This window comes from Gymnoscopelus braueri (genome assembly GCF_963280865.1).
Source record: "Gymnoscopelus braueri genome assembly, chromosome: 10".
Lineage (NCBI taxonomy): Eukaryota > Metazoa > Chordata > Actinopteri > Myctophiformes > Myctophidae > Gymnoscopelus > Gymnoscopelus braueri.
Window position 1 is genome coordinate 12,642,491 of NC_137611.1, and position 25,576 is coordinate 12,668,066.

Consider the following 25,576-nt stretch of genomic DNA (forward strand, 5'->3'; position numbering starts at 1 on the left):
CCGGACCACACTTTGAGAGCCACTGACCTAAGACAAGACACATCACATCGCTGCGTCTTATGATTTGCTTGTGTGTGTGTGCGTGCGTGTGCGTGTGCGCGTGTGTGCGTGCGTGTGCGTGTGTGTGCATGTGCGTGTGTACGCTCTGAAGGCCCTGGGAAGTCTCTCCTACCAGGTTTTCTATCAGCGGGTCCTTTCTGCTGCATCACCTGCTCAGGCTCAAATCACCTGCTTTGCCGCCGCCGTCATCGTCTTCATCATAGGAATCCCCTCAGTCATCACAGGAGCAGTGGCTGCTACTGCAGGCATGTGACGAACACACACACCTTTGCACACGACGCTAGAAGAATAAAGGCTAATGCGTACTTCATCTCATGTCCCATTCATTGCTGTATATCGTCGCTGTCGGGCAGAAACCTCCTATCTCCATGTTCTAAACCTTTTGTGTTTTCTCTTAAATTAAACACCGTACTTGATCATACTACTACAGCGTCACACATACGCTGTTTCACTCTTTCACTGCCACACTTATTTCAGACTGTGTCGTCCCAGTGCCAGGAAAAAGGTGAATTTTTCCTCCGTTTGTTTTTTAACATTGAAGTGAATGTAGCAGCAATTTTTTGGATAGCGTTATCTCCTAGTTCCTTTGAGATAACCCAAAACCCGTCATTGGCCATGATAGCCATAGAGCCATCGGACGGGAATTCCCGTTTTTGGCAGTTAAAGAGTTAATAACAGCAAAGTAATTTGCTGTTATTTTATTTGAATCCTGAAAAGTAACAGTTTTAGACAGTTTCCACCCGACAGAGACGATATTGTAAGTTTGTCTTGCTATTTTTAAAGAAAAATATTGGATACTAGCAAAGACTAAAACTAAGGAGATGTTCTCTATGATTTTAGTTTGTTTTAGTTAGTTCTGTAAACACACAATACAGTTTCAGTTAATTATCTTTTGTTTGTAAAGCCTTGTTTTTGTTTTTATGTAAAATGTTTTTTAGGTTTTTTTTTTCCAATTATAGTTTTTGTTATTATAGTTTGATAGCAGAAGTAATGGTTTGATAATAACCTTTGTATACCTGATTCGGTTCCCCTTCTCAGACTGGAACCAGACCCAGTATGGTCTTCCACCTCCGTTTGAGCGCGGGGAGGCAGCTAATGTGCTGCCGCTGGCCCTGCAAAACCTCACTCCATACTGGGTGTCGGTGCTGGGCATTGGAGGCTTAACTGCGGCCGTCATGTCTTCCATGGACTCTGTCCTGCTTTCCTGTGCATCCATGTTCACTCAGAATATCTACAAGAACTTCATCAGGAAACAGGTTGGCATAACGACTAAATTGGGGAGAAAAAGGGATAAAAACACTCACAAAAAACCCGAAACATTGAGGAACCAGAATCGGTTCCCTTACGTTTGGAACCGTTTCCGGAACCAGTTTTATCATACTGTCAGGGCTGGTATGGGGACTTCACGTTTCCCATACAATTAGGCCTACAATGCCAGTGGTTCTCAAACTGTTTAATTTCAAGGACCACCATAACTCTCAGAGTTACAGACCTGTAAGGGTCCATTTGGAACCCCATTAAGTAACCGAGAGGGTCCCTAGACCTCACTTTGAGAACGACTACAATAATATGTATGCAATACTTGTACACATGAAATATAGAGGAATCATTAAAAGGGAAATGTTAAGGAATTGGACCATTAAGAGGGAATCGTTAAGGATAAAATGTTTCTAATAGAGCGATACAGCACAGGATGTTTAACTTTGCGTCCTGTTATGACATGTTAAAACAGACAGGAAGCAGTGTTCTACAGTTAATTCAGGTTCGATGCAAACCCCTAAAGTGGCCAAAAGTGTTGCGCACTCAATACAAGTCAAGTAAGACAACAATTTTGAATAGTCATCTTCATCTTCTATCACTTATCCAGAGTGAGCTCGCGGAGGTTCCCAGAGAATCGCAGACTCAGTAGGCTACTAGACCACACATGGGCAACATTTCAACATGTCAACATTTGCAGTTTCAAGTTTCATTCAAATATCCAATGTGTGGCCCTTCCCTCACTTTATCAAAGTCAGCATGGCTCCCTGGAAAGAAATGCTGCCCACCCTTGTACTAGACCCAAACCACCGTAACTGTCTTCTTTCCACGTGAAGGCTACTCCACTACTCTGAGTTTCTCACGAATGTCTCAGCTTCTAACCCTAATAATAATATTATTAGGGTTATCTTAGGATAATTTAGGATTATCCCTAAGGCAGATGCCAGAAAACTCATTTTGTCCGTTTGTATATAATATATATGTAATCTTGTTCGTAATATGTAACCACTGCCTTTCGTATAATGTCATGATCATAGGGAGAGTAGGAATGAAGATTGACTGGTAGATTGAGAACTTTGCCTTCTGGCTCAGCTCTTTTTTCATCACAACAGTGCGGCACAGCAAACGTCAGCTGCTGCACCAGCTGCTGCAATTCTCTTGGCTGATCTCCTGCTCCGTCCTACGTCCTACCCTCACTTGTGAACAAGACCTCAAGATATTTAAGAAAGAAACAAAGAAAGAAAGAAAAAAAAAATACATGAAAAACAAACAAATGCAAAGCAAACATTAAAATGTACGTATAGATTCGTAAGCTATGGAAGAAAACTGTCTTAAAATGGGATGGGATTAATTGGTCGGATGATCTAAGAGGCCTGGATGTGCAATGGGGGTAGAGGAGGTCAGAAATGCCAAACCTTGAATTGCTTGAAAAAACGAATAATAAAACCGTACAATAAAATTCTGTATTTAACAGGTAGCAATTGAAGGGAAGCCATTATAGGGAAAATGTGGTCCCGCTTCCTAATGCCAGTCAGGATCCTGCACGAGATAGGGAAGACTGCAAACTGAATGACAGTAAGAAATGCGAGAAGGAAGTTAAGGCATGCAAACAATTTGCAGTTGCTACTGTACAGGCATGCACACGCATGCATGCATCAGCACCAGGGTGTTATGTGTCTTAAAAAAAAATAGCAGATCTACAAGCTCATAGCGCGTCACTTCATGCTGCGTTATGAGCTTGTAGATCTGCTATTTTTAAAAGATCTTGAACATTTTTGCAAATCTTTGAATACATAATTTTTTTAAGGGGATAGTTCACCCCAAAAAAATAATTTCTATTGATTAGTCACCTGATGGAGACTTGAATTAATGGATTCAAGTCATAGGAGACAAAAAAAGATACTCTTTGTGTCTCCTACCGGAACCACTGCCGGTCATCAAATTATTGGCTTAGGAAAGCGACAAAAACTAAAAAATACCCATGAATTCAAGTCTCCATGGGGTGACTAATCGATAGGAAAAAAAAGTAATTTTGGGGGTGAACTATCCCTTTAAAGCAAACATTTTTAACTCAAATCTTTGCTTCTGGGGGTCCCTGGAACAAAATATGTTGAGATGTGGGGTCGGCGGCCAAATACATATAATTTGGGGGGTCCTTCACATGAAAAGGTTTGCAATATATTTTTTTCCAGAAAACTGTTGTGGATTTAGAAGACATTTCTAGAATTGGCTTAAGAACTTGTCTTTCCTACACTCTCTCTCTCTCTCTCTCTCTCTCTCTCTCTCTCTCCAGGCCTCGGACAGGGAGATTGGATGGGTGATCCGCGTCAGCGTGCTGCTGGCCGGCGTGGCCGGCACAGGTCTGGCCTTTGCCGGAGAAAGTATCAGTGCTCTGTGGCTTCTGAGCGGGGACCTGCTGTACTGCATGATATTCCCCCAGATCGTCTGCGTCCTGTACTGCCGCCGCGCCAACGGATACGGCGCGGCCGCCGGCTTCCTCCTGGGCACCTTTCTGAGACTCCTGAGCGGGGAGCCGGTGCTCAACATGCCCCCCGTGCTGGTGTTCCCCGGCTGGAGGGCGGACGAGTTGACCGGGGACATCGTCCAGTATTTTCCCTTCAGGACTTTGATAATGCTGCTGACGTTGTTCGTCATTCCCTCGACCTCTGTGCTGGCGCGCCTGGTGTTCGCCCGCCACGTGCTGCCTCCTTCATGGGACCTCCTGGGCGTCTCGGGGGAAGGGGACGGCTCCTTTCAGGGACCTATAGGTGTCTCGGGGGAGGAGGACGGCGAGGCTAAAGGGGAAAAGGGTGTCAACGGAGTGGAGAGAGCGGAAGTAATCGACAGCACCTGTTTGTAACACAGATTCACCTGGTGAGAAGAATGACTACTTCTCACGCACACATGCAATCCTACTATTGATTGTCTATTCCTCTCCCTCTCCGTTCATTTGAGTACACATAAAGCCAGACAACAAGTAAAACCGTTAGATCAGGTATTATTGGTGTTTATAATTTAGTTTTACAATTTTTATATTATGTTATTTAAATCAATTAGCGTAATTGTTTATGATCGATTACATTGATTGGTAAAGGTGTTGTGAGCATGTAAGAAGTATAGAATAGGGCTGAAGTAGTTAATGTATGTGTATTGTGACAATAATCTAACTCTACAAAGTAACTAGTAGTAAGTAAGTAAGCTGTCAAATAATTGTAGTGAGGTAAAAAGTACAATGTTTGCCTCTGAGATGTAGTGGAGTAGAAGTATAAAGTATATCAAAAAGTAAAGTAAAACTACCTCAGAATTGTACTTAAGTGCAGTACTTGAGTAAAGGTTGTCACTTTCCACCACTGCTGATAGGCTAAGTGTTTTTCTTTTCATTGATACTTTGCTGATACTGTATATTGTTGATACTATATTGATACTGTTTTCTACATTTTGCATATTTGTGCTTCTTTTATAGTTACTATTAAGACGTAGTTTCTACCCTTTAGACCGGGAAAGCCTATACGTTGTTATACCTTTTAAAACCGGGAAAGCATCTGTGTCATTTTAGGATTTTTTATTATTTTTTTTTAATAAAAAATTGAAGATTTTCGGAAAACTTTTGAAGGCGCTTTTAAAATCGGCCTCAGGTTTAAATGGCTTAAAGGAATTAGTTCACCCAAAAAATTACTTATTTTCTATCAATTAATTTGATGACCGCGGAGTCTCCGGTAGGAGACTTGCAGAGTCTCGCCGGTCATCAAATTATTGGCTTAGGAATGTGACAAAAAATAAAAAATCTCCATGAATTCAAGGCTTCATGGGGTGTGTAATTGATAGAACATAAGATTTTTTTTGGGTGAACTACTCCTTTAAGCCTGATTTATACTTGGTTGCGTGCCGGTGTCGTGCTCAGTAAATAGCAGATCTGCAAGCTCACAATGCGCCACAAATGTCAACCTATCTTTATATAATTGGTCCTCACTAATGCTTATTATAAAATGGCACCATTTTTGTCTATTCACACTGTGTCTCAGAGGAGGGCTGTGGACAGTTCAGAAACCCTACCAATCCAAGCTAATAGAAACTGCATGCTTTATATTCCTGGAAAGTTCGCAAGCTATAATGGAAGCCATTGTTCTTGCGTTAATACAAATAGAAATTTAAAAAATGTAAATCTTGTTTGAAAAAATAAATCTATCTAACGATGATGTCACAGGTGGTTTCTGAAGTGTCCACAGCCCTCCTATGAGACATAGACTTTTATCATAAGCATTAGTGAGGACCAATTATATGAAGATAGGTTGAAAATGGGTGAAGTCGTGCTTTAAGGGACGCTCAGAAGGAAAAGAATCTCACTGTATATATGGACAGTTTTTGCATACTATATTAACCACTTGAATCTCAGCATCCATACTCGTCGTTATGAGCTTATTAGATCAAGCTGTTTTTGGCGAAGACACTTGGTGGTGCAGTAGACAGACAAAAGCCATCCAAGTACAAAGACAACTCGGGTCCAGTTTACTAATTCTAGAGTTAATTATAGCATATTGTCTCTGTTGGGTGGACACCTCACATGTCCAAAACTGTTACTTTTCAGTATTCAAATTCAAAAGTAGCAGATCGACAAGCTCAAGCTTGTAGATCGAGCTTGTAGATCTGCAAGTTCAATCTTCAAGATTGAACTTGAACTGTAAGATGTGTGTTATTAAATGACTCCCAACTGCTGTCTCTAACTGCTGTCAAAATATTTCCCCCGCAGGCTCAATAGATCAGTCTTCATATTTCTCTGTTCACTATCCTGTCAAAAATAAAGCAGAAATGCTAAAACATAATCTGAAAAAAAGGGAAATGAAATGTACAATGTCGACAGTAACATTTTTCTTGTGTAATAAAATGTACATTTTATATTGTCCAGCTTACACTTTGTTTCATATTTATTTAATAAGAATGTTAAGCTAAGCAATTAGCTTAATTTGTATTTTATTTTATTATGTTGTAGTTGTATTACACTATAATAATTACAGCTATCAGTCATTCAGTTGCACTGTTTGTGGGAGTACTACTCCCATCTAGTGGACAAACGGTGTAACTGTAGGACTACTGCTATAAATCAAACCTCAAGTGGAACGAACATGAACACAACGTTTTTGAGAAACACATTTTTTTTTTCTAAGTGGAACACGACTGACATGATACTGACCATGATACTTCACTGTACATACAGTATACGTTCATTGCTACTAGTGTTGTTTATGTCTTGTTTATAGTATTGTTTGTTTTTAAATGTCTTAATGAATTGATTACACAGGAACACCATTTTTTTCCCAGGGGAGGGGGCTCTTGACCACGCTGGGGGTCCCCCCCCAGGACATTTTTAACAGAGTAGATGTAATTTCCAGTATTCTGGTGGATTTTGGAGTTTGACACTTCTGGCTTTATCAGCCAGAAGTTATCAGGCTTTACTTACATAGGATCCATTAAAAAGTTAAAAGTAGCAATAAAAGAGCCATATTTAATTTTAAAAAATTGCTGTGGACCCCCTGGAAAAAAAATTCAGGGTACAACAGCAATAAACCATAGGAGGACTGGAACTTGAACATGGACTCTCCGTGCTGAAGGTCAGACCATTAGACCACTACACCATCACTCAATTAGTACTGTTGCTGTTCCTTTGCATGTGAGAATTCAGTTAGTAGTTGAAATACTCCAGCATTTAAAGCTTCATAATGTAACTTCCCTGTTCGACCCCAGATTTGTCTTTTAGTGCTTTTGAGTTGTTCTTTGGTAGTTTAGCTGGCAAAACGTTAAAGTACTTTAGCATTAATTTGCTTCAACTACAGATGGCCTGGGACTTGACGATGGAAACAATGAAAGACTGAGGGCCCTATTTTGTACGGCGCATTATCCCTTATGCCTATTCTTATAGGGCATTGTTTCAGTATTTTGAAAAACATTTAAAAATATTGAAAATAGATCTACATCTACAGGTTATGAACCACTGAAGTAGAGTGTTAATTTACGAAAAAACATATAGAGATAGACAGCAACGATATGAGCTGTTTGAACTTGAACTGTAAGTGCAAGAAGGCTTGTCCCAAAACACGCTGCCCCAGGTCAAATCCGGCGACCTCGGACCGGTTGCCAACAGGTATTGCCACCAGGTTTTCCTAAATGTTACCTTAGTAAACTATGCCTAAACCTAACCTTATTCCTAAACATAACCTGAGGTATGGAACTGTGGCTAAAAAATCAAGAAGGCAAACATTTTGAAAATAGCTGATCTACAAGATCAGCTGATCTTGTAGATCAGCTATTTTCCCAATGTTTATCTGTGGAACCGAGTCAAACTGAATGTAATGCCTCAACTCCTACAATTCCAAGTGCTTATCAGGGTGGGGGTCCCCAGTTCAAATAAAAGGATGAGAACCACTGGTGTAAACCACTTTTCATGTCTTCTGACAAGGTAACTGGCCCTTGCACCAGGGTCAGTGTTGACACATTCTCTGTGATGAGACACTTTTTCCTCATTTGAAAGTGGCTGATCTATTGGGGGGAAAGATGCACTATTATATTGTATATTGTATTGAAATTATGAAATGGCATACAGGTAAATGCTATGGTACTGTACAGATATAATTTGTTTTACTGTCACTGAATTGCTTTATTTCAAAACTGCTGTTCACAATAGGCTGTTTATTATAGCTACATCTTTAGCCACTTGATCTCCAGCATCCGTATTCTGGGGAAAACTTGCCCAATAAATAGCAGTTCCACTTTTCAAAATTTGCCCATTTTTAAATGTAACGACACCATATGGACACAAAAGAATGAGCGTCACCTCATTGACCCGTATATGAACGGTTTGTATAGAACACATACAGACACGGTGTAGCCTACGGTAGATTCTTCTTAGATCTGTAAACTGAGGTGGTTTCCAGATCGGTACAAGGTCGTCACCGGAGCCTGGGGAACATTCTGATGAAGAGGATCATCCAGATGAAGCTGACGAAGACCAGGAGAAGCATCAGCCACAAGCTCCAGTTGACGGACCTTCTGGCGTGCTGCTCCAGTCGGTCTGACTCCGTCTTCAGCTCCTCAAAGTTCAGGTCTGCCTGACGCATCGACTGCCCCAGAGTCTGGTTGTCCTGTTTGATGAGGTTCTGGGCTGCCAGCGTGTTGTTCTTCAGGTTCCTGGCCAGGTGGAGCATGTCTTCCGCCAGCTGCTCGTGCACGACGTGCTGATGCCGCAGCACTGAGTCCAGCTCCTCGGCAGACTGATGCTCGTCCAGAGGCAGACCTCTTCTGTTTCGCAAGTCTGTGTCTCTATCAGACATTCCTGTGCCCAGCAGCGGTTTCCTCATCTCCCCTGTACAGCGGGCTTTGGTCTGCACGTGGACAGTCTTTGTGGCTGGTATTCTCTCACTGGCTATCGTGGGTGTCCGACCATGATCAAGGCTGGCTAAGGCTTTCTCTGTCGAGGAAGACAGTTTCTCTGCTTCTAGAAGTCCTTTGAGAAAATCTACTTTCCTTGTGTAGTCTGTCAGCACTTCTGCCGTGGGTTTGCTTGGGCTCTTCCTCAGAGCCACCAACATCTCCTCCAGAGCACAAAGATACTTTTCTAATCTCCACTCCGTTTCCCCTCGTTTCTCAGAAGCTATAGACTCACACTGAGACCATAATCGGATAAAATTTATCTCCAACCTAGAAGACATTTTTGTCTTCTAGGTTGGAGTAAGACTGGGTGGAAACGTTAGAATTATGTTGCACCCTTAAGCTGAAGCAAGTCCATCTTCTTTTGCAACACGCAACATTTAATAAAAGGGGCTTGGTTCTGCTTATACAATTTCAAACAGGTTGCAGCAGTGTAGTCTGTAATCCAAATCTCCTAAACATATGCTTATACAGGCTTTCAAGCTTATGCTTTTAAATGGAAACCTTGCTGATAATCACTTTATGTACTGTTTTATGTGGTGTGGCGAAAACATTCCGTACATTCGATGACGTGTACGACATGTTTGACGTCATCCTTCGGTGACGTCAACAGCTCAGGAAAAAATACACAGAATACATAGAGTATTTTCTCCACATTATTATTGATTGATCTCCTCACATTCGGAACAATGGGATTTAGGTTGAAAATCTGTGATGTATTCTTTTAAAAGGTACAGTCAACATCCACTGTTTTTGTGCTGCTCTCTTTGCAACAATCCACCATGGCTTGACGGACGGAATCGTTTAGCGCTCTGTTTCTACCCTCTCAGCCAACCACAGGACGAGTCTTCCCCAGGGTGTCTGGGGATGTGATATTGTTTACCCCAGGGTGTCTGGGGCAAACAATATCACATCCCTGAAAATAGTGTGCAGAGTCAAAGCTCAACCAGTGGATCTGAGATTATGAATGAACAAGAACAGTTCTCATTGAGCAATGTGAAAAATATTTGGAAATTGGAAATTGAGTTCCTTGGCAATGTGCACAAGAAATGTATGTAGTAGATTGCGATATTAGTCACTGACACACAGGCAGACACATAGACGCTAATCTCCCCTCAGGTGGAGATAATAATGCAAAAGCAGTAATTATTATTATGGAAACAGTCATCATCTGAACAGACTGAATGCTGCGTGGCACAGGGGAGGTCCATAGCCTGTCCGGGCTGGGGTTGCTATGGTGATAAATTGCCATATTAGGGCGATCAACAGACAGCGGATTCCCTGATTGGCCAATTAGGGAATTGGCCAAGCATCGAGTGACATTTGTACAGCAATACCAATATAAGAGGCAGCATGTAGGAAATAATTTAACAGAGCAAGGTTCGACCAGGAATAAATTCTTCATAGAGCATGGTTCGTTAATTAATTCTGTTCTTTACGGAGCAAGGTTCATTAAAGAATTCTGTTCTTTACGGAGCAAGGTTCATTAAGGAACTCGGTTCTTTACGGAGCAAGGTTCGTTAAAGAACTCCGTTCTTTAAGGGGCAAGTTTCGTTAGGGAACTCAGAACTTTAGGGAGCAAGGTTCCTTACAGAGCAAGGTTCGTTAAGGAACTCGGTTCTTTACGGCGCAAGGTTCGTCAAGGAACTTGGTTCTTTATGGAGCAAAGTTTGTTAAAGCCATTCAGAACTTAGTGCATACGATGTTTCACTGGACAGTGCATCTGAAGGGGGGACCAAACAAAGGCCGTTATTCTGCTGTGGCGGTGGGACACAAGGTCTACTCCTTTGGAGGGGACGGTAACATCTACAACGTTCAGATTGATGTGTATGTCTTCAACACGATATCTCTGCGCTGGTTGAAGTTGTCCCCAGTGACAACTGGAAGAGAAGGTCCCCCTGAGGACTCCATCTGCTGGCGCAACACAGCTGTACTTATAGGAGATATCATCTACATGTGGGGCGGAGTTACTTACAGAAGTGAGTACTCCAATGTGCTTTATGCATTTGATGTCGACACCCAGAGATGGTTCAAGCCTAGGGTCTCTGGGACTGTTCCAGAAGCGAGGTGCTACCACTCAGCCTGTGCCTTGGGGAAGGTCATGTATATCTATGGAGGATACTCCCAGCGGACTGGATGCATGAATGACATCTACAAGTTGGACACCACCAGTATGGTCTGGTCTGTAATTAACACCAGAGGCACTCCAGCACCTGTTTCAGAATGTCACACTGCCACAATCATCGGGACAAGGATGTTTGTATTTGGAGGCTACAAAAACTGCAACTGGGGTCAGATCGAGGACCACAACAACCACGTCAGAGTGTTTGACACAGAGACCAACTACTGGCTGAGCACACCTTCTGCACAGCTTCGACCAGGAGGACGTGTGGGTAATTCAGATTTTGCATACAATGGGGAAATGTACATATTTGGTGGGCACAACTGGAACCAGAACTTCAACGATCTTTGGAAGTTCAATCCAGAAACCTTCTCCTGGGAGGAGGTTAAGCCCAAGGGGAAAGGCCCGTGTTCACGGATGTATAGGATGTGCTGTTGCATGGTGGGAGATAGTGTCATCCTCCTTGGAGGATCGGACAAACCCGATGACCTGTACATCTTAGACTTGTGCCCTAATCTGAAAACGTTATGCAAGCTAGCGGTTATCCAGTACGGTCTGGAGCCGTCTGGACTCCCACACGACATCAGGTGGGAACTGGCAGCCATGACTGCAAACAGCAACACAATAAGCAACCACCCATAATAATAACAAGACAGAGTCTAACGATGGTTTCTTGAGTTTCTCGCTCCATTTTTCTGTCAGCGTCCATGCACACACAGTCTCATGTGTTAATCGCTGCCTTGCACCCATGGCTCGTCTGATTGACTGTTGGCAAAGGTCTGCAGCTTCTGGTGTTTCTGTCTATAGAGCTATATAACATCTGGAGAGGGCACAGAAATGTCCCGCTGTGTTTATGCCCCCCCCCAGAAATATCTCTCTCATTCTGGGTTTGGGCCCACTATGGGCTCATAATCATGCACATTATTGTCCGTTATGCATCCTACGTCACAAACTACCTCCACAAGCGAGTCTGTGCGTCAAGCCCATCGGTTAAGCCACCCAGCTTGCACTACCAGAGTTGGCTACTTGTCAACTTCTGCTTCAAAACTCCCTCCCGGTCTTGGGGGGCTTGTTTCTGTCATGATTCAAATTCTATGCGCTTGGCATTATTCAATGTGTAGTACTAATGTGGCACCGTGGCTGAATTGCACCCAGCTTTAGTAATTTATTTCTGGCATAGACTGTAGATGGCGTGATATTGATGACGTCATATTGATTATGTCAGTCATCTATCTACCCATGTCTCAAATCTGTCAGAATCTCATAATAATTACTTGAATTAATATTTCAAAACAATATAACACATACTGTACGTGAAAGAAATGTGTGGAGGTACTAAGTTGGCCACAGGACAAGTAGGGACACATAGAAAGACCCTCTTATAGATGGCTAGCTCTTACAGAGCCAGGCACGTAAAATATCACTTACTTTCCCCTTTAATAAATAGTGAAAAAGTCATAACTCTAGAAATTGTAAAGTAGGAAATAACAATGAGATTTATCAAGCTTAAAGCAAATACAAAAGTACAAAAGGACCTAATCCTGTTTAGTTGACCTTGTATTTGAACTGTACTTTCATGTGCTTTTTTTCTGCAAACTTCTAAATAAAGTATTCAATCAATCAATCAATCAATCAATCAATCAATCAATCAATCAAATGTTTTTCCTCTCCCTGTGCTGTGACCTTGTCGTGGTGGAGAGGCTTGTGTGCTTCTAAGACCCTGTGAACAATGCTGGGGGAGCCTCTGGCTCCTCCTCCTGGCAGGTTTAACCTTACCAGATTGGTCTCGGGTGAGGAGTCGGACGAAAATCAGTACATTGGCCCTCCAGGTTGGGGGTTGGGCATGGCGCTAACAATGCCACCCCATGAAAAGAAAAATGATATACTAGATGTCCAGGCCGCCTTGTGGCCTGAAACCTTATGGTTTGGATATCGGTTAAGTTTTTATCATACACCACTGTGGCGGGTCCTACTCTTAGACAACCAGACCCTTTACTTTTCATGGTCCTTCGAGCCGGATTTAGGGCCTATCTTAATAGCAGCTGAATCCTTCCTGTAAAGGGAAGGCACGTAGAACACCACCAGGAAGATGATTGTGCGACCGGTCTGATGGCGTCGATAAAATGACCTGACAATCCAGCAGCAACGATCAGAGCATTATGTCAGGGATGTCACGGTTCTGACATCTATTTTTGTGTTATAGGCAAAACTAGCTTTTACAGAACGTTTCGAGACGTGGGGGAAATTACTCTCTTATAGACTGCTAGTCTCAATGCCATGCCGACAAAACAAGACAAAGGATTTAACCCATCAAAACAGGGAAGGCATCTGTGTCATTTACAACATAAGTCTTTCTAAAGACTTAGTATTTAGAACAGTGGTTCTCATAAATAGCAGATCTACAAGCTCACAGCGCGTCAATTCGTGCCACAGCTTGTACCACATTTGCTATTTCGAACATTTTTGGAGAAAAAAAAATGTCAGTGTTTCAAAATTGTTGAAAGACTGTCAAAATTTAGAAGGCATTTTATAGAATCGGCCACAGGTCTTAATGGGGTTAAGAATGGCATGGCTTCCAAATGACACTTGCAATTCACGAATTGGATATCTTGGATTTGTATAAAACATCCGTCTGTCTGTCTGTCTGTCTGTCTGTCTGTGCTTCGGCAGACTGCAGACTTATTCTTCTGATGCTTAATACCTAGTGTGTTTCCACACAAGCGATAAAAATATGAATGTACATAACATTTTTCTCTTTTGAACGTCTTTAGCTTTATTGCTCATACAGAGCCCTTGAACTCTGCTAAGTTGGTCCATCCTGTAGATCATATTCTGATAACGCGCACTGAATTAAGTACTCTGACAATGAGTATCGATGTCGTAGCACCCGCTGACAACAGTCACGGCACTAGTAAAATGAACGTTAAATATATAAAAAATACGTCCTTGGCCTACTGGCAGTCAGTAATTGGAGGCCAGTTGGGAGACTCAGTCATCTCCATATTTGGGTAAAATCTTGGAGGACATATACACATACAGTATACGGTGATGGGGACATACTCAGACAAAAGTGTTTGTGTCAAGTTCAGGGATCTCTTGGCGTATGATGCCTTCGGTGCATGCTGTTCTAAAAATGTAGTTCTCCCTCCCCTGTACTGCCATGCCGTAAAAAAAAAGAAACCAACAAATATTTTGTCAATTTCCCTTCACGTTTTCTGCAGTCACTGTCGCTTGCTTACTAACCCCCGTTGGTGTGGGGGAGGGGAGTCGAGATATCCATCAATACACATGCAGGTTGCCTTCCACACACAACCAGTAGGACACGTTAGCGCAACAACAAGGACGCAAACGACCGGGCAAGATCTCTATCCATTTTCCGATTGGATGAATTTTCACGTTCCTTTCTCTGATTAGGTCTCCTTTTGTGTCGATTGGACCTCTTTTTGGGCCCATTGTCCAATCTCTGTTCATACAACAACTGGTCCTCTGTTTTGGGAACCTGTGACTGAGAAGATGGCGGCTCTTCAACGATGGTGGTCTTATATAATGATCTCCATTTTCTTTCGCTGGCCCACTTGTTCCGTAAGAACTCCATTCTCTGATTGGACCTCTTTTCATGCCAGTCTTTGCATTTGGACCTCTTTTGGTGCCAGAAGTCCAATCTCTGTTCCTTGGCCCAGACCTGGTCCTCCGTTATGTGGAAACACATTGTCTTTGCCCTCACTTGTTGTGAATGAGACAATGGTTGCTCTTCTCTCTGACAGGTCTCCGATCTTTGATTGCTCCAGCTTTCATGGCCGGAACTCTTGTTCTGCCGGAAGTCAAATCCTCGACGGGACCCATTGTCCGATCTCTGTTCACTGGACAAGACCCGGGCCTCCGTATTAGCGACAAATACGGTCTTTGTCTCCAGACTCTGAGTGGAAGAAAATATGAAACGCTGTTCCATCTTGTCAAGTCTTTATAGTAATGAGTTATAAATATATTGCTATATATAGTTAGTAGGCTACAGAACACTGCACTGCTGTCGGGATCACAGCTGGAAGTATTCCTTAGAATGACAAACAGCAACTATATAAATACTTGCATTATGTGTGTCATCACTGAAGCACAGAGAATACTCGATTGTGATTGGCCATTGTATTACTCACACTCTCCGGAGGTCTATGTCACATGGACAGAAAGTGTTTGACCAGTGTAATGTCCAACATTAGGAGAGTGTTAGTCACAAATGTAACATGCCCATATATGGAGACCATTTGAAACTGAATTTCCAGGCTGTGATGCAGCCTGGCGTTTAGCGGCCTTAACATCTAGTAATCAAAAATACCCCCTCACTTACCACCCTTGTCTGTAAAGAGACCACCACACCTGATTTCAATCAGTTTATCACTGGTCCAAAGTAAAATGGAGGCAAGCTAACATCCTTTAACCATTTGAGAAAAATAAAAACGCTGTCAAAACGCTCAGTTGCAGTGTATTCTTGGGATTTATTTTAGATTATATCTTGGTTTATTTATTAAAAAAAATGGGAATGCTTTTTCTGTGAAAATGGTCCCTCCTTTTTAGCATGTTATGTAGACAGATGCCAGGTCATTGTTGACCTTGGCATCCTATAGTGTGTATAGTGTATAGGCTGATGATAGGTTCTTGGTTAATGTATGTATTAGTTATTATTCGATTATTGGTTTACTAATGTATTACTTTATTATTAGATTACTATTTCTATGCATTTGATGTATTATCTTGTGTTGTCCTTGTTTACTGCAAATCACTCTGGATTAAGAGCGTCTGCTAAACGCCTAAAGTGTAAATTGTCTCTTGTGTATCTTCAGGAGCAATTCAAAGTGGTTATTGTATGTTTTGTAATAATAATCAAAATCTACAAAGTAACTGGTAACTACAGTTTTCAAATAAATGTAGAGGAGTAAAAGTACAATATTTGGATCCGAGATGTAGTGGAGTAGAAGTAAAAGTATTGGAAATTCTCAAGTACTAATACCTCAAAATTGTACTTAAGTACAGTACTTAAGTAAATCTACTTAGTTACTTTCCACCACTGCGTATAGGCGATGCTCTTTCTGTGTTAATGATCAACTATATGATGAATGATGTACGACAAGGAGTTAATAAAACTGCCAGTCAATCAGAGGATGTTCACCTTTAACAGCTGGCAAAAACAACAACTGAGGATTCATTTAAATTTTCTATAAGTTTTAATATACATATACTACAGGATTTTGATAAAGACCACTTTAATTGACATTTGTAGTGTAACGAGAGGAGGGGGGGGGGGGGGGTGAACAGGGTTTTTGGCTTGTCATACATCTGGTTTCTTTTTGATTCATTCAATGTTGAATAAAAAAAACGAAAAGGATTTCAACGAAGTCAGTTACAGGATTGTATAAATTGAATTTTTTTTCCTGTTTAGATTTTCACCCACAAAAGATAAAATACTGTCAAAATGCAATGTTTGTTTGCTTGCTTTACCACTGCAAATTAATTTCTCTGTATGCATGCATGCCATCATTGTTTGAATAGTAACGTCTCTGAACAAAAAAAGAAAAAGAAAAATGCTACCATCAAAACAATTGCACCTCTTGGATAAAAGGATATTGCACACCTCAAATAATGCTAAAGAACGTAACAGAAAACCGACTCAGAAAAATAAACAACATATGTTCTCTTTGTCTTCCTTGTGTTAATTTGTATAAAGGAACGTAAGCATCTCTCTCCAGACAGGCATGTCGTCACACAGTGGAGAGAGAACACAGTGATGAGGATATAAGCTCAACGTCAGGGAGAGAACAGGATCACAGTAGTTAACCCAGAAGCTCTGACCCATCACCTCTGGTTACATTTATTCAAGGGTTCCTACACATCTGGAAACTGGAAAAGAATGAGGAGAGAGCGAGAGCGAGACAGCGTGTGTGTGTGTGTGTGTGTGTGTGTGTGTGTGTGTGTGTGTGTGTGTGTGTGTGTGTGTGTGTGTGTGTGTGTGTGTGTGTGTATATATATATATATATGTTTACTGTATATATATATATAAAACTCAGGAACTGCTAAATGAGCGAAGGAAAAAAACTCAGTTCTGAAATAGAGATGAGCTTGTTTTATGCAATTGCAGACACTCATTTCTATTCACATATTTATGTGTGTTGTGGCGTGATATTGAAAGATACGAGTCATATCTTCCATATATAACTCTTACTGTACATATATAGTACACTGTAAACATGTGAAATGAAATAACGGGGTCTGCAATTGCATAAAACAAGCTCACATCTATCTCAGAACCGAGTCATGTTACACCGAGACTGCCATGTCTGCATCATCAAGGAACGGATATCTTCAAATTCAGTGCAGAAATTGAAGTCTGAAAAATATGAAAATTATAAATGAAAAAATAAACAAAGTATAGGAACCGGTTATCAGTTTCAGTAACATTTACCTCCAGAAGGTCCTCAAGTATTTCAGATCCATAATGTAAATGAAGTCTAATGCAGTGACGGGTGAATTTCAAAGTTCCACGTGAGTAACGTTGTCAGTGCGTTTGGCTCTTCTGCAGATATTCCTGTGATTGTCTTGAATGATGCTGATTTATGCAAGTGGAGAGATTCCTCAGTTGTTATGATTAACAATGCTGGACTTTTTCAATCTGCATTTACATATTGTACCATTTCATTGTTTGGCCTCTTCTGGTCGATGATTAAGTTGGAGAGATTTAACATCTTTACAATAATGTAGGGATGATTAATATACAATTTCATTACACGGTTTGGTTGCTTTTTCGCCCCAGTATGAATCTAACCATAGGTCCGTCATAAAGGAACAACAAAATACATTTTACAGATTTTAACAGCAAGAGGAAAAATACATTCTTCTTCAGTTGTAGTTTTTTTTTTATCAGGTCCATAACACTGAGGGAGAGGACAACCCCAAATCTATGCACCACAGAGCTTTAGATACGAAGCATGTCATTCAGTTGAGGCCAATTTATAGTTCATCATGACTCACGTTAAAGCAGCACTATGGAACTTCTTTTTTTTAATGAATACAATGTAATTTTGTCCAATCTGTATGGTAGAGTATGTTAATACAATATGACTTATATAATTGGGGTGGTTGTATTTTGTCTCCCTGCTCTTCTATTGAGACATTTAGATCGTGTCAAAGGTCATGTCTCACGTAGACACAGGATCCGACATGAATTTTGACCTGATCAAGATTAAATGTATCTCCTGAGCAAGCAGGCAGGCTCTATTAGCCAAGAAATTCCAGCACTTGCGCAGGAAACCTGGTTCAAATCTGGGGTAGAAGAGGAAAGTTACATAGTGCTGCTTTAACACAGTCAACGTCAGTTGAAAATACATTATTTCAATATATATACATATAGAAAATAGTCGATCTACAAGCTTGTCGATCTGTTAATTTAGCTACTGTCAGGAATTCTTGTATTTAAGAAAACACTTTTTTTTTTCGGGCTGTTGTAACCAGACTTGCTGTCCACTCCCTCAGTCAGAGTCTCGTCTCTCCTGTAAAATGGCTTTGAATCCAGTGCACTGCTTCTGCATTTTTAATAATGTTTTTTTTGTGTGTGTTCTTTTCTTGTCTTTTATTTTTTTCTTTAAACTTAACATCAACAGTAATTTTTTTCGTTTGTTTTCACCCTAACCACCGAAGTAGAAAAACAGAGCTTTGATGTTAAGATAATGAAACATGAGAGGAGCTTATCACTGGGATGATGTTTGGTCTCATGAAACGGCACACACTGATCTTGATAACCATGCTTTCCCTCGTTCGTTTCAGTTTCCGGGTGTGTTAATGCTAATAGTTCAGTGCGGTTTTGTAGGAAGTTGGGGGGGGGGGGGGGCGTTGTTAGTGGTGGTGGAAAGGATCTTTTTATTGTCATCTGTCCATTCCCCTTGTTTGCGATTCAAAGAGTTACTGATAAAGCATTGAAACCTTGTTTTTTTTTTGTTAGACTTCCTGTCTAAGGTCTAATTTATGCTCCGTTGTGTGTCGAGAACGTCAGAGAATAGCCGACCCAACAAGTCGACCCAACAAGCTCACAACGCGTCGTATTCGCGACACGTTGTGAGCTTGTTAGGTCAGCTATTTCTCGGCGCGCGACGAGGCATATATTAGGGCCTAAGACAAAGGGGTGCTTAAGTTGGACAAGAAATATTCAGGTTCCGCTGACTTTCACAGAATGCCAGTCGAAAGAGTCGACATATTTGTTATTAGTCCGTCATTTCATTAAACACTGTCCCCTTCTGTACCTCAGGGTCCGAGTGCTTTTTGCAAGTGCATTACTGAGTCCCAAACTGTTTGTGTGACAAGAGCCATTGTTCTGACCAGAAAATAGTATTATTATGTACAAACACAATCAAACCATGGGGCCGTCCATACGTCATCATGAAATGATAAAAGCATCTGGGGTGATCAAACGGATAAAGCTAAAGAGGTGCGTCTGAAGCCCGAGAAGTACATTTAGTGTCTTATTGTACTTCCACTTGCGTCCTCCAGGGGGAGTTGCTGCTGCAGGCACTGTTGCACCAGGGGGTGCAATTGAACTGGATGGCCACACGGAGGCACTTTCTCTCCTTGTGTTGATGATCTGTTATCTTAGACTGTGGGTGCTTGTTGTGTGGTGGAGTCCATACATGGCAGGGATGCGTCACCATGGTGGTCTCTGTGCGTCTGTGCTACAAGGACGCCTTTTGCAGATGTTTAGCCCAGGTTAAGTGCTTCTGCTCCCTCGGGAGCTGTGGCTACCATGGTGGAACTGGACTGATTGAGAGGATATTGAGGAGTATAGCAGTTTTGCCCGAAGGGAAACAAATCATTATTTCTACAAATCTCGTTTAAAATTGGTTGTTAACCTGCCTGTGAGAGGCAGATGTGTGGAGTGTGCAGTGCTGTGCACATCACAGGCTGCACAATAAACACTTTAAAGGGTTAACCACTTGAGCCCCGTTTTATTTTTCGCCGTATGATGGTGTCGCGCAGAGAAAAATAGCCGATCTACAAGCTCCCAACGCGTGGCATCGTGATGCCTTTGTGAGCTTGTAGGTCTGATATTTTAGAGATTTTAGAAACAAAATCAGAAAATGTCTGCCTATGATGCACATACCCCCGAGACAGGGACACCAGGGTTTAAGTGGTTAAATAAACACTTACGGATTTTACTGTGTATTGCAAAAAGAGTGGCAGAAAAGCTAAAAATATGTATTTTTTTCTGTGAGCGGTAAATGACACCATCTGAATGTCCCCATACCAGTAAACCTGGTCACTTCGCAGGTTTTAAAAACAAATATTTTGCGATTGCTATTTTAGCCATCCCTGTTGGCTAGATGAAACCAGCACCTCATCTTACAGAGCAGTCGCGGTAAAGACGCAGCGGCGCCTGCCGGCCGAGGGTAGTTAACGTTAAGACAGACGAGACCCCTTTGCTCAGAACTTCCTGAAATCCCCAGGTTGTGCCTCTTCAGATGGGAGATGATGGGTGCATAGGAGAACTGGATGAACGCTACCCCTCCTGCCCTGGCACCAGCACAGTCTTCCTCAGGCACTCTGAGGTGCCAAGTGGATGGAGGGAGGTGGCGGTTTTGGAGAGCTGAGGAGCTGTTAGAACCAGGGTGTAGCCCGGTAAGAGCTAAGAGAACAGAGGAGGAACTCTTTTAATGACCTCTTTTTGAAACGTCGAGTCTCTTTGTCCCCTCCCCCTTCCCTAGGAGATGATCTCCAGGATGTAGAAGACCAGCTCCATGACGACGGGACCCTCGCTGAGCGTGCAGGCCCCTCCGTGGATGACGGGGATCAGAGCGCTGTCCAGGTCACTCAGGTACTGGGGGAGCAGCGGCGTGCCGTTACTGCCCGCCAGATAGCCCACCTGCAGGACAGCACAGAGGGATTAGAGCAGTGGTTCTCAAACTTTTTCATGTCAAGGAGCCACAAACTGATATGTATTTGGCCATGGACCCCCATCTGAAAATAGGGACCCCCAGAAAAGAAGATTTATGTTAAAAAAAAGAAAGAAAAATGCTCAAGTTTCCAAACATTTTCGATATTTGTGACGCGCGGCGCGGTGAGCTTTTAGATCAGCTTTTTTTGAATAGCCAACGTACATATGGAAAAAGTGGTTAAAATGATTGTGATGCTACGTTAACAATTTTTTTGCTGGGAACCCCCTGTAACCCCCCCAAGGACCCCTGGGGGTCCCCGGACCCCCATTTGAGAACCAATGGATTAGAACAAACAGGCGGGCTGTCTTAATCGACGATTTAAGTCTCACAGCTGAAGAGTGCAATTATTTTAAGTGTCCAGTTATTTGCACAATGATTAACAAACGTGTGAGAATGCTAAAAACACACTAAGAGAAAGAAAAAAAGGGGGGGGGGGGGGGTTTAAACATTTGATTCTGTGTAAAAAAAATAATATTTGAAAACCGCAAAAAAAAATAAAAAAAAATAAAGTGCATCATATAACTAATATTCAAATATTTTTTGACATAGAATGTTTTATGGTCATGTTTCACCAGGAGCCTGGATGGCTTGGTTCCTTAGGCTTAGAATAATTTAACTAATTTCTGAAATCTCTATGGTTTTCTATCTGTGGCACCACAAAATGGCCGCCACTGCTATATATACTGGTAAGATAAAAAGGTCTCACAACAGATGGCATCTTTGCCTTCAGGTTTGGGCAGATACTGTTAGCTTAGAGACACCCATCATTATGCCATCGTCACTAAATCTAAAAGCAGTCTAGTGACTACTGACTACTGGGTTTCAGATAGTATTCTCTGTGAAGCTAGTCTGTGGCGACTTTCACATTGTACAGTATATCGGTGCGCTCAATGACACGCTGTCACCCTGGCGTCACCACCAGTCACTGTGTCACTTCTTGTGAACACACAGCCCTGGGATGAGGAGGCGAGGCAGCAGTGACGCACTGGGCAAGTGTCTCTAGGAAACTCTGACAGGCAGCAGTGAGTGTCCATAAAGTTGTCTCAGTCAGCACTGTCGCTTTAACCCATTAAGACCAGGAAAGCATCGGTGTGCCATTTTTTTATTTCTTTGGCAATTAAAAAAAATAGCATATCTACAAGCTCATAGTGCGCTATGAGCTTGTAGATCTGTTTAATTTTATTTTTTTAAATTTTTTAGCAAATTCTTGAATATATATATTTTTAAAGCAATTTTTTTTTACTGAAATCTGATTTAAGTATCTCAAACTTTTTCCATGTCAAGGACCACCCAAAATGATAGGCTATGTATTTGTCCGCGGAACCCCCCCCCCCCCCCATCTTACCTCCAGAAGCAAAGATTTGAGTTAAAAAAATGTATATACCGGTAATCAAAGATTTGCACACAAAAAAAAATATATATCTTCAAAAATAGCAGATCTACAAGCTCATATGCCACGCCATGAGCTTGTTATATCTGCTATTTTTGAATAGCCAAAGACACCTAAAATGACACAGATGCGTTCCCGGATTGAATGGGTTAATCACATAGGAACACACACACTTTGTTGTTTGGGAACACTTGAGTGCACTCACTCACTCACTCACTGACTCACTGGCCGTGGGCGAAAGCTCACGCCGTCTACTGCTCAGTGCACTGCATCTGCATCTGCACACTGCTGAGTGCCTGCTGTTACAGTGCACTGAAATTACCAAGCCGTTTACACTTTGAACCATACTCTGTCTCTATGTAGTTGATACTGATTCAGTCTGAGAGGTGATAATGATTATTTTCTGAAGGCAAGTGTTCTTAAAATGAGTTGTCAGTAATGCTGCTGGTGAAGGTTCCGTCCATTTATTCAGTTCTGGGTATAGAATAAGAATAGTGTCTAATCTTCGGTTTGTTTTCATTCCAACACTTAACAGTCCACATTAGGAGGCACAGGAGACAGAAATTATACCGGCACTATAATATAAAACCTGTCTGCCTCTGTGTACGTCTTCCTATATTTAATATTTTGGGTGATTATGAAGGCAAAGCAAATTAAATGTCTTATTTGTTGTTGTAGAACTACAGAAATACACTTGTGGAATACTTTTAATGTAACTTTTACAGCGTATTACAGCAGGGGTGTCAAACTACCAGGGTCCAATCTGGCCCGTGTGGGATGAAAAGCAAAGCAAGAATAAATTAACAAAAAGGGTATTTTAATTAAAAAATATTCACGTCAATTTATTATCTATCTTATCTGTGTGTGGCAGCTGCTCTCTCGCTCGCTCTCACTCTCTCCTCCCCTTGGCTCTGCTGCGCTGGCAAAGCTGCCATTGTGGGAACATGAAAAACAATGGAGGCAGCAGGTTGGTTTGCCCGCTGTGTGCAACCACCTACTGCGAAGGTGACATTTACATCGTCTCACCCCTGTGCACTTGGAAGGCCACGAGGGAGAGAGAATCGGGGACCTTGCAGGATATTTTTACAGTCAACTAAAAGACAAAGTAAAGAAATGTATTTATTGTCTTCTCTATAGTGAGTGTTGATGATGGTCTGAGGACCGAAACGTCCACTCTGTGTAACTCTTTGCAATTTGTAAGTAAAGAGAATTTTTTGCATCTAAGAGCCTCAGTTTTCATTTTTAAGTGTGCGAGCCCCTTCTTTTTGTTTATGGTCTTCTCTATATGCACTGACATGACTCATGAAGCTCAATTGGGAAGATATTTGTGTGCTGATACAGTTATCAATTGCTATTGTACATATGAGGCCAAAACACTTTACTACAGAAGAAATGGGGAGCGTTAGTATGAAGAGGTGTACACATTTAGTTCTAGACCTGAAATCAGTAGGCTAAGGATGTTATCCATAATGTTTTGGTGATGGGACAGAATTATATGATCATTCGTGCCCTTCAGCATTCGGAGCACGCACACACACACACACACACACACACACACACACACACACACACACACACACACACACACACACACACACACACACACACACACACACACACACACACACACACACACACACACACACACACACACACACACACACACACACACACACACACACACACACACACACACACACACACACACACACACACACACACACACACACACACACACACAAAAGTAATCCAGCCTGCACAAAATCACATTGACTCATCCGGGCTGTAACCTAAAATGACTTTGACCCCTGCATTTATGGGATAAAGATTAGTATGGACAGTGTCCATTGGAAGTGCACTCAACAAATCTAGGAAGTAAGAAAACCATACAGGCATTTGTAAGTCAACAAATACTGCATACTACAATATTTTGATACAGTACATTGAAATGACATCATTTCAGTACATTGAACAGTAGACAATATGAGGATTCACTCACGGCTATGATCTCGTTTGTTGTCCCTGTGGTACAAGTAGTGCTCAAGTGTAAGTGTAAGTGTTTCCGTACGTTTTACAGAAAACTGAAAAGACTGAACCAAAACAAACTATATGATATTTCTTAATCATTTCACCCAAAAAGTTTAAAACAACATATGGCTGTTGACATACAAATAACGCTGTCTGTCAGTTATGTTACATAAGAGGATTAAATGACTTAGGCCACTTTGTGTTTTGACTTAGGCAATTGTAAACCTGATTTAGGACAGATTATTTCTGAAGTAAGTGACTTACTCCAGACTTAGGCAATTATGATTTTTTTTTTACCTAAGTCACATTGTCTTGTGACTTACACTCTTACAAGAGTTACACTCTTGACATAGGCCATTATACTACTGGGGCGGGAACAGCATGAATCTTTTTATAGGCGATTTTACCAGGTGGCCAGTGTCACCAAGAGCTGATTTAGGCAAAAATATAATTTATAAGGCCATTATTTTAGAAGGTGACAAACTGTATGGGAAAGTTCACATTGTATTACTCACTCGTTCACTCTCCCTCTCACACGTTTTCACACTCACTCTCTACACTCACACACGCGTGAAATCACACAAAACATTTGGGAAGGCTGTTAAAACTGCAAAACAAAAACTTTCATGTCGTCCCCGGGATATATTTTGTTTTGAGTTTCATTCAATACAGTAGTGGTCCTACCCTACCACATGGTGTCAATGTGTCAGTAGAAAAGAAGGTAGACCAACTACAACCACCACAGTTGTATTAGTTATATTGTAATGTACTGTATTAACATACTCATACAGATTGTGTATATATAACATGTTTTTATTCACTGGATTGCAGCTTTAAGGACAGCCTAAACCAGTGGTTCTCAAAGTTTTTAATTCCAAGCACCCCCAGTTTCATATGCATTAGAGCTTAACTATCACTACATTTAGCTGGGGACCACCTGAAACCCTGTCAAGGACCCCTTGGGGGTCGCCGGAACCCCACTTTGAGAGCCACAGATCTAAATAAATCTCTGTCGGGTGGAAACCTCATATACGTCCAAATTCTCCAAAACTGTTACTTTTAAGGATTAAAATTCTAAAATAACAAAAGAAGCAGATCTACAAGCTCAAAACCTGTTGCGTTGCTTTGCGCCGCGTTTCGAGCTTGCGGATCTGCAACTTTTGCTATCGTTTGTGTGACGCTGTAGTATGATCAAGTACTGCATGAAAAAAAAACATAAAAAGTGAAAGCATGGAGATAAGAGGTTTCTGCCCGACAGCAACGTAATGTAATGTTGTATCGTTCTGCAGACTCTTGGACAGTGGTGTAAAGTAACTAAGTATATTTACTTAA

The 25,576-nt window shown here is 41.6% G+C and overlaps 4 protein-coding genes across 8 annotated transcripts in view; 2 read left to right on the plus strand and 2 right to left on the minus strand.

Annotated features, from left to right (window-relative positions):
* Window positions 1–25,576, plus strand: part of LOC308093158 (high-affinity choline transporter 1-like) — a 113,746-nt gene that overhangs the window by 11,883 nt on the left and 76,287 nt on the right. For 2 of the 3 annotated variants that reach the window (XM_080439392.1, XM_080439393.1), the window contains exons 8-10: window positions 152–305; window positions 1,099–1,316; window positions 3,611–6,210. In XM_080439392.1, the coding sequence (XP_080295518.1) occupies window positions 152–305; window positions 1,099–1,316; window positions 3,611–4,177 (939 nt within the window). In that variant the 3' untranslated portion in view covers window positions 4,178–6,210. Of the gene's footprint in view, window positions 1–151; window positions 306–1,098; window positions 1,317–3,610; window positions 6,211–25,576 lie in introns of those variants that run through there. The other variant, XR_013933860.1, reaches the window with a different exon arrangement.
* Window positions 8,259–9,017, minus strand: LOC308094107 (vesicle transport protein USE1-like; the record flags this gene model as incomplete). The annotated part of the gene is made up of 1 exon (XM_080440565.1): window positions 8,259–9,017. One exon carries the CDS (start codon window positions 9,015–9,017, stop codon window positions 8,259–8,261), a length of 759 nt encoding a protein of 252 aa, XP_080296691.1.
* Window positions 10,439–20,481, plus strand: LOC308093374 (kelch domain-containing protein 3-like; the record flags this gene model as incomplete). The annotated part of the gene is made up of 2 exons (XM_080439710.1): window positions 10,439–11,053; window positions 20,353–20,481. 2 exons carry the CDS (start codon window positions 10,439–10,441, stop codon window positions 20,479–20,481), a joined length of 744 nt encoding a protein of 247 aa, XP_080295836.1.
* The window catches only part of zfyve9a (zinc finger, FYVE domain containing 9a), a 54,985-nt gene continuing 45,472 nt past the window's right edge, over window positions 16,064–25,576 (minus strand). For 2 of the 3 annotated variants that reach the window (XM_080439389.1, XM_080439388.1), the window contains exon 19: window positions 16,064–20,753. In XM_080439389.1, coding sequence (XP_080295515.1) covers window positions 20,592–20,753 — 162 coding nt within the window. In that variant the 3' untranslated portion in view covers window positions 16,064–20,591. The remainder of the gene's footprint in view (window positions 20,754–25,576) is intronic. The other variant, XR_013933859.1, reaches the window with a different exon arrangement.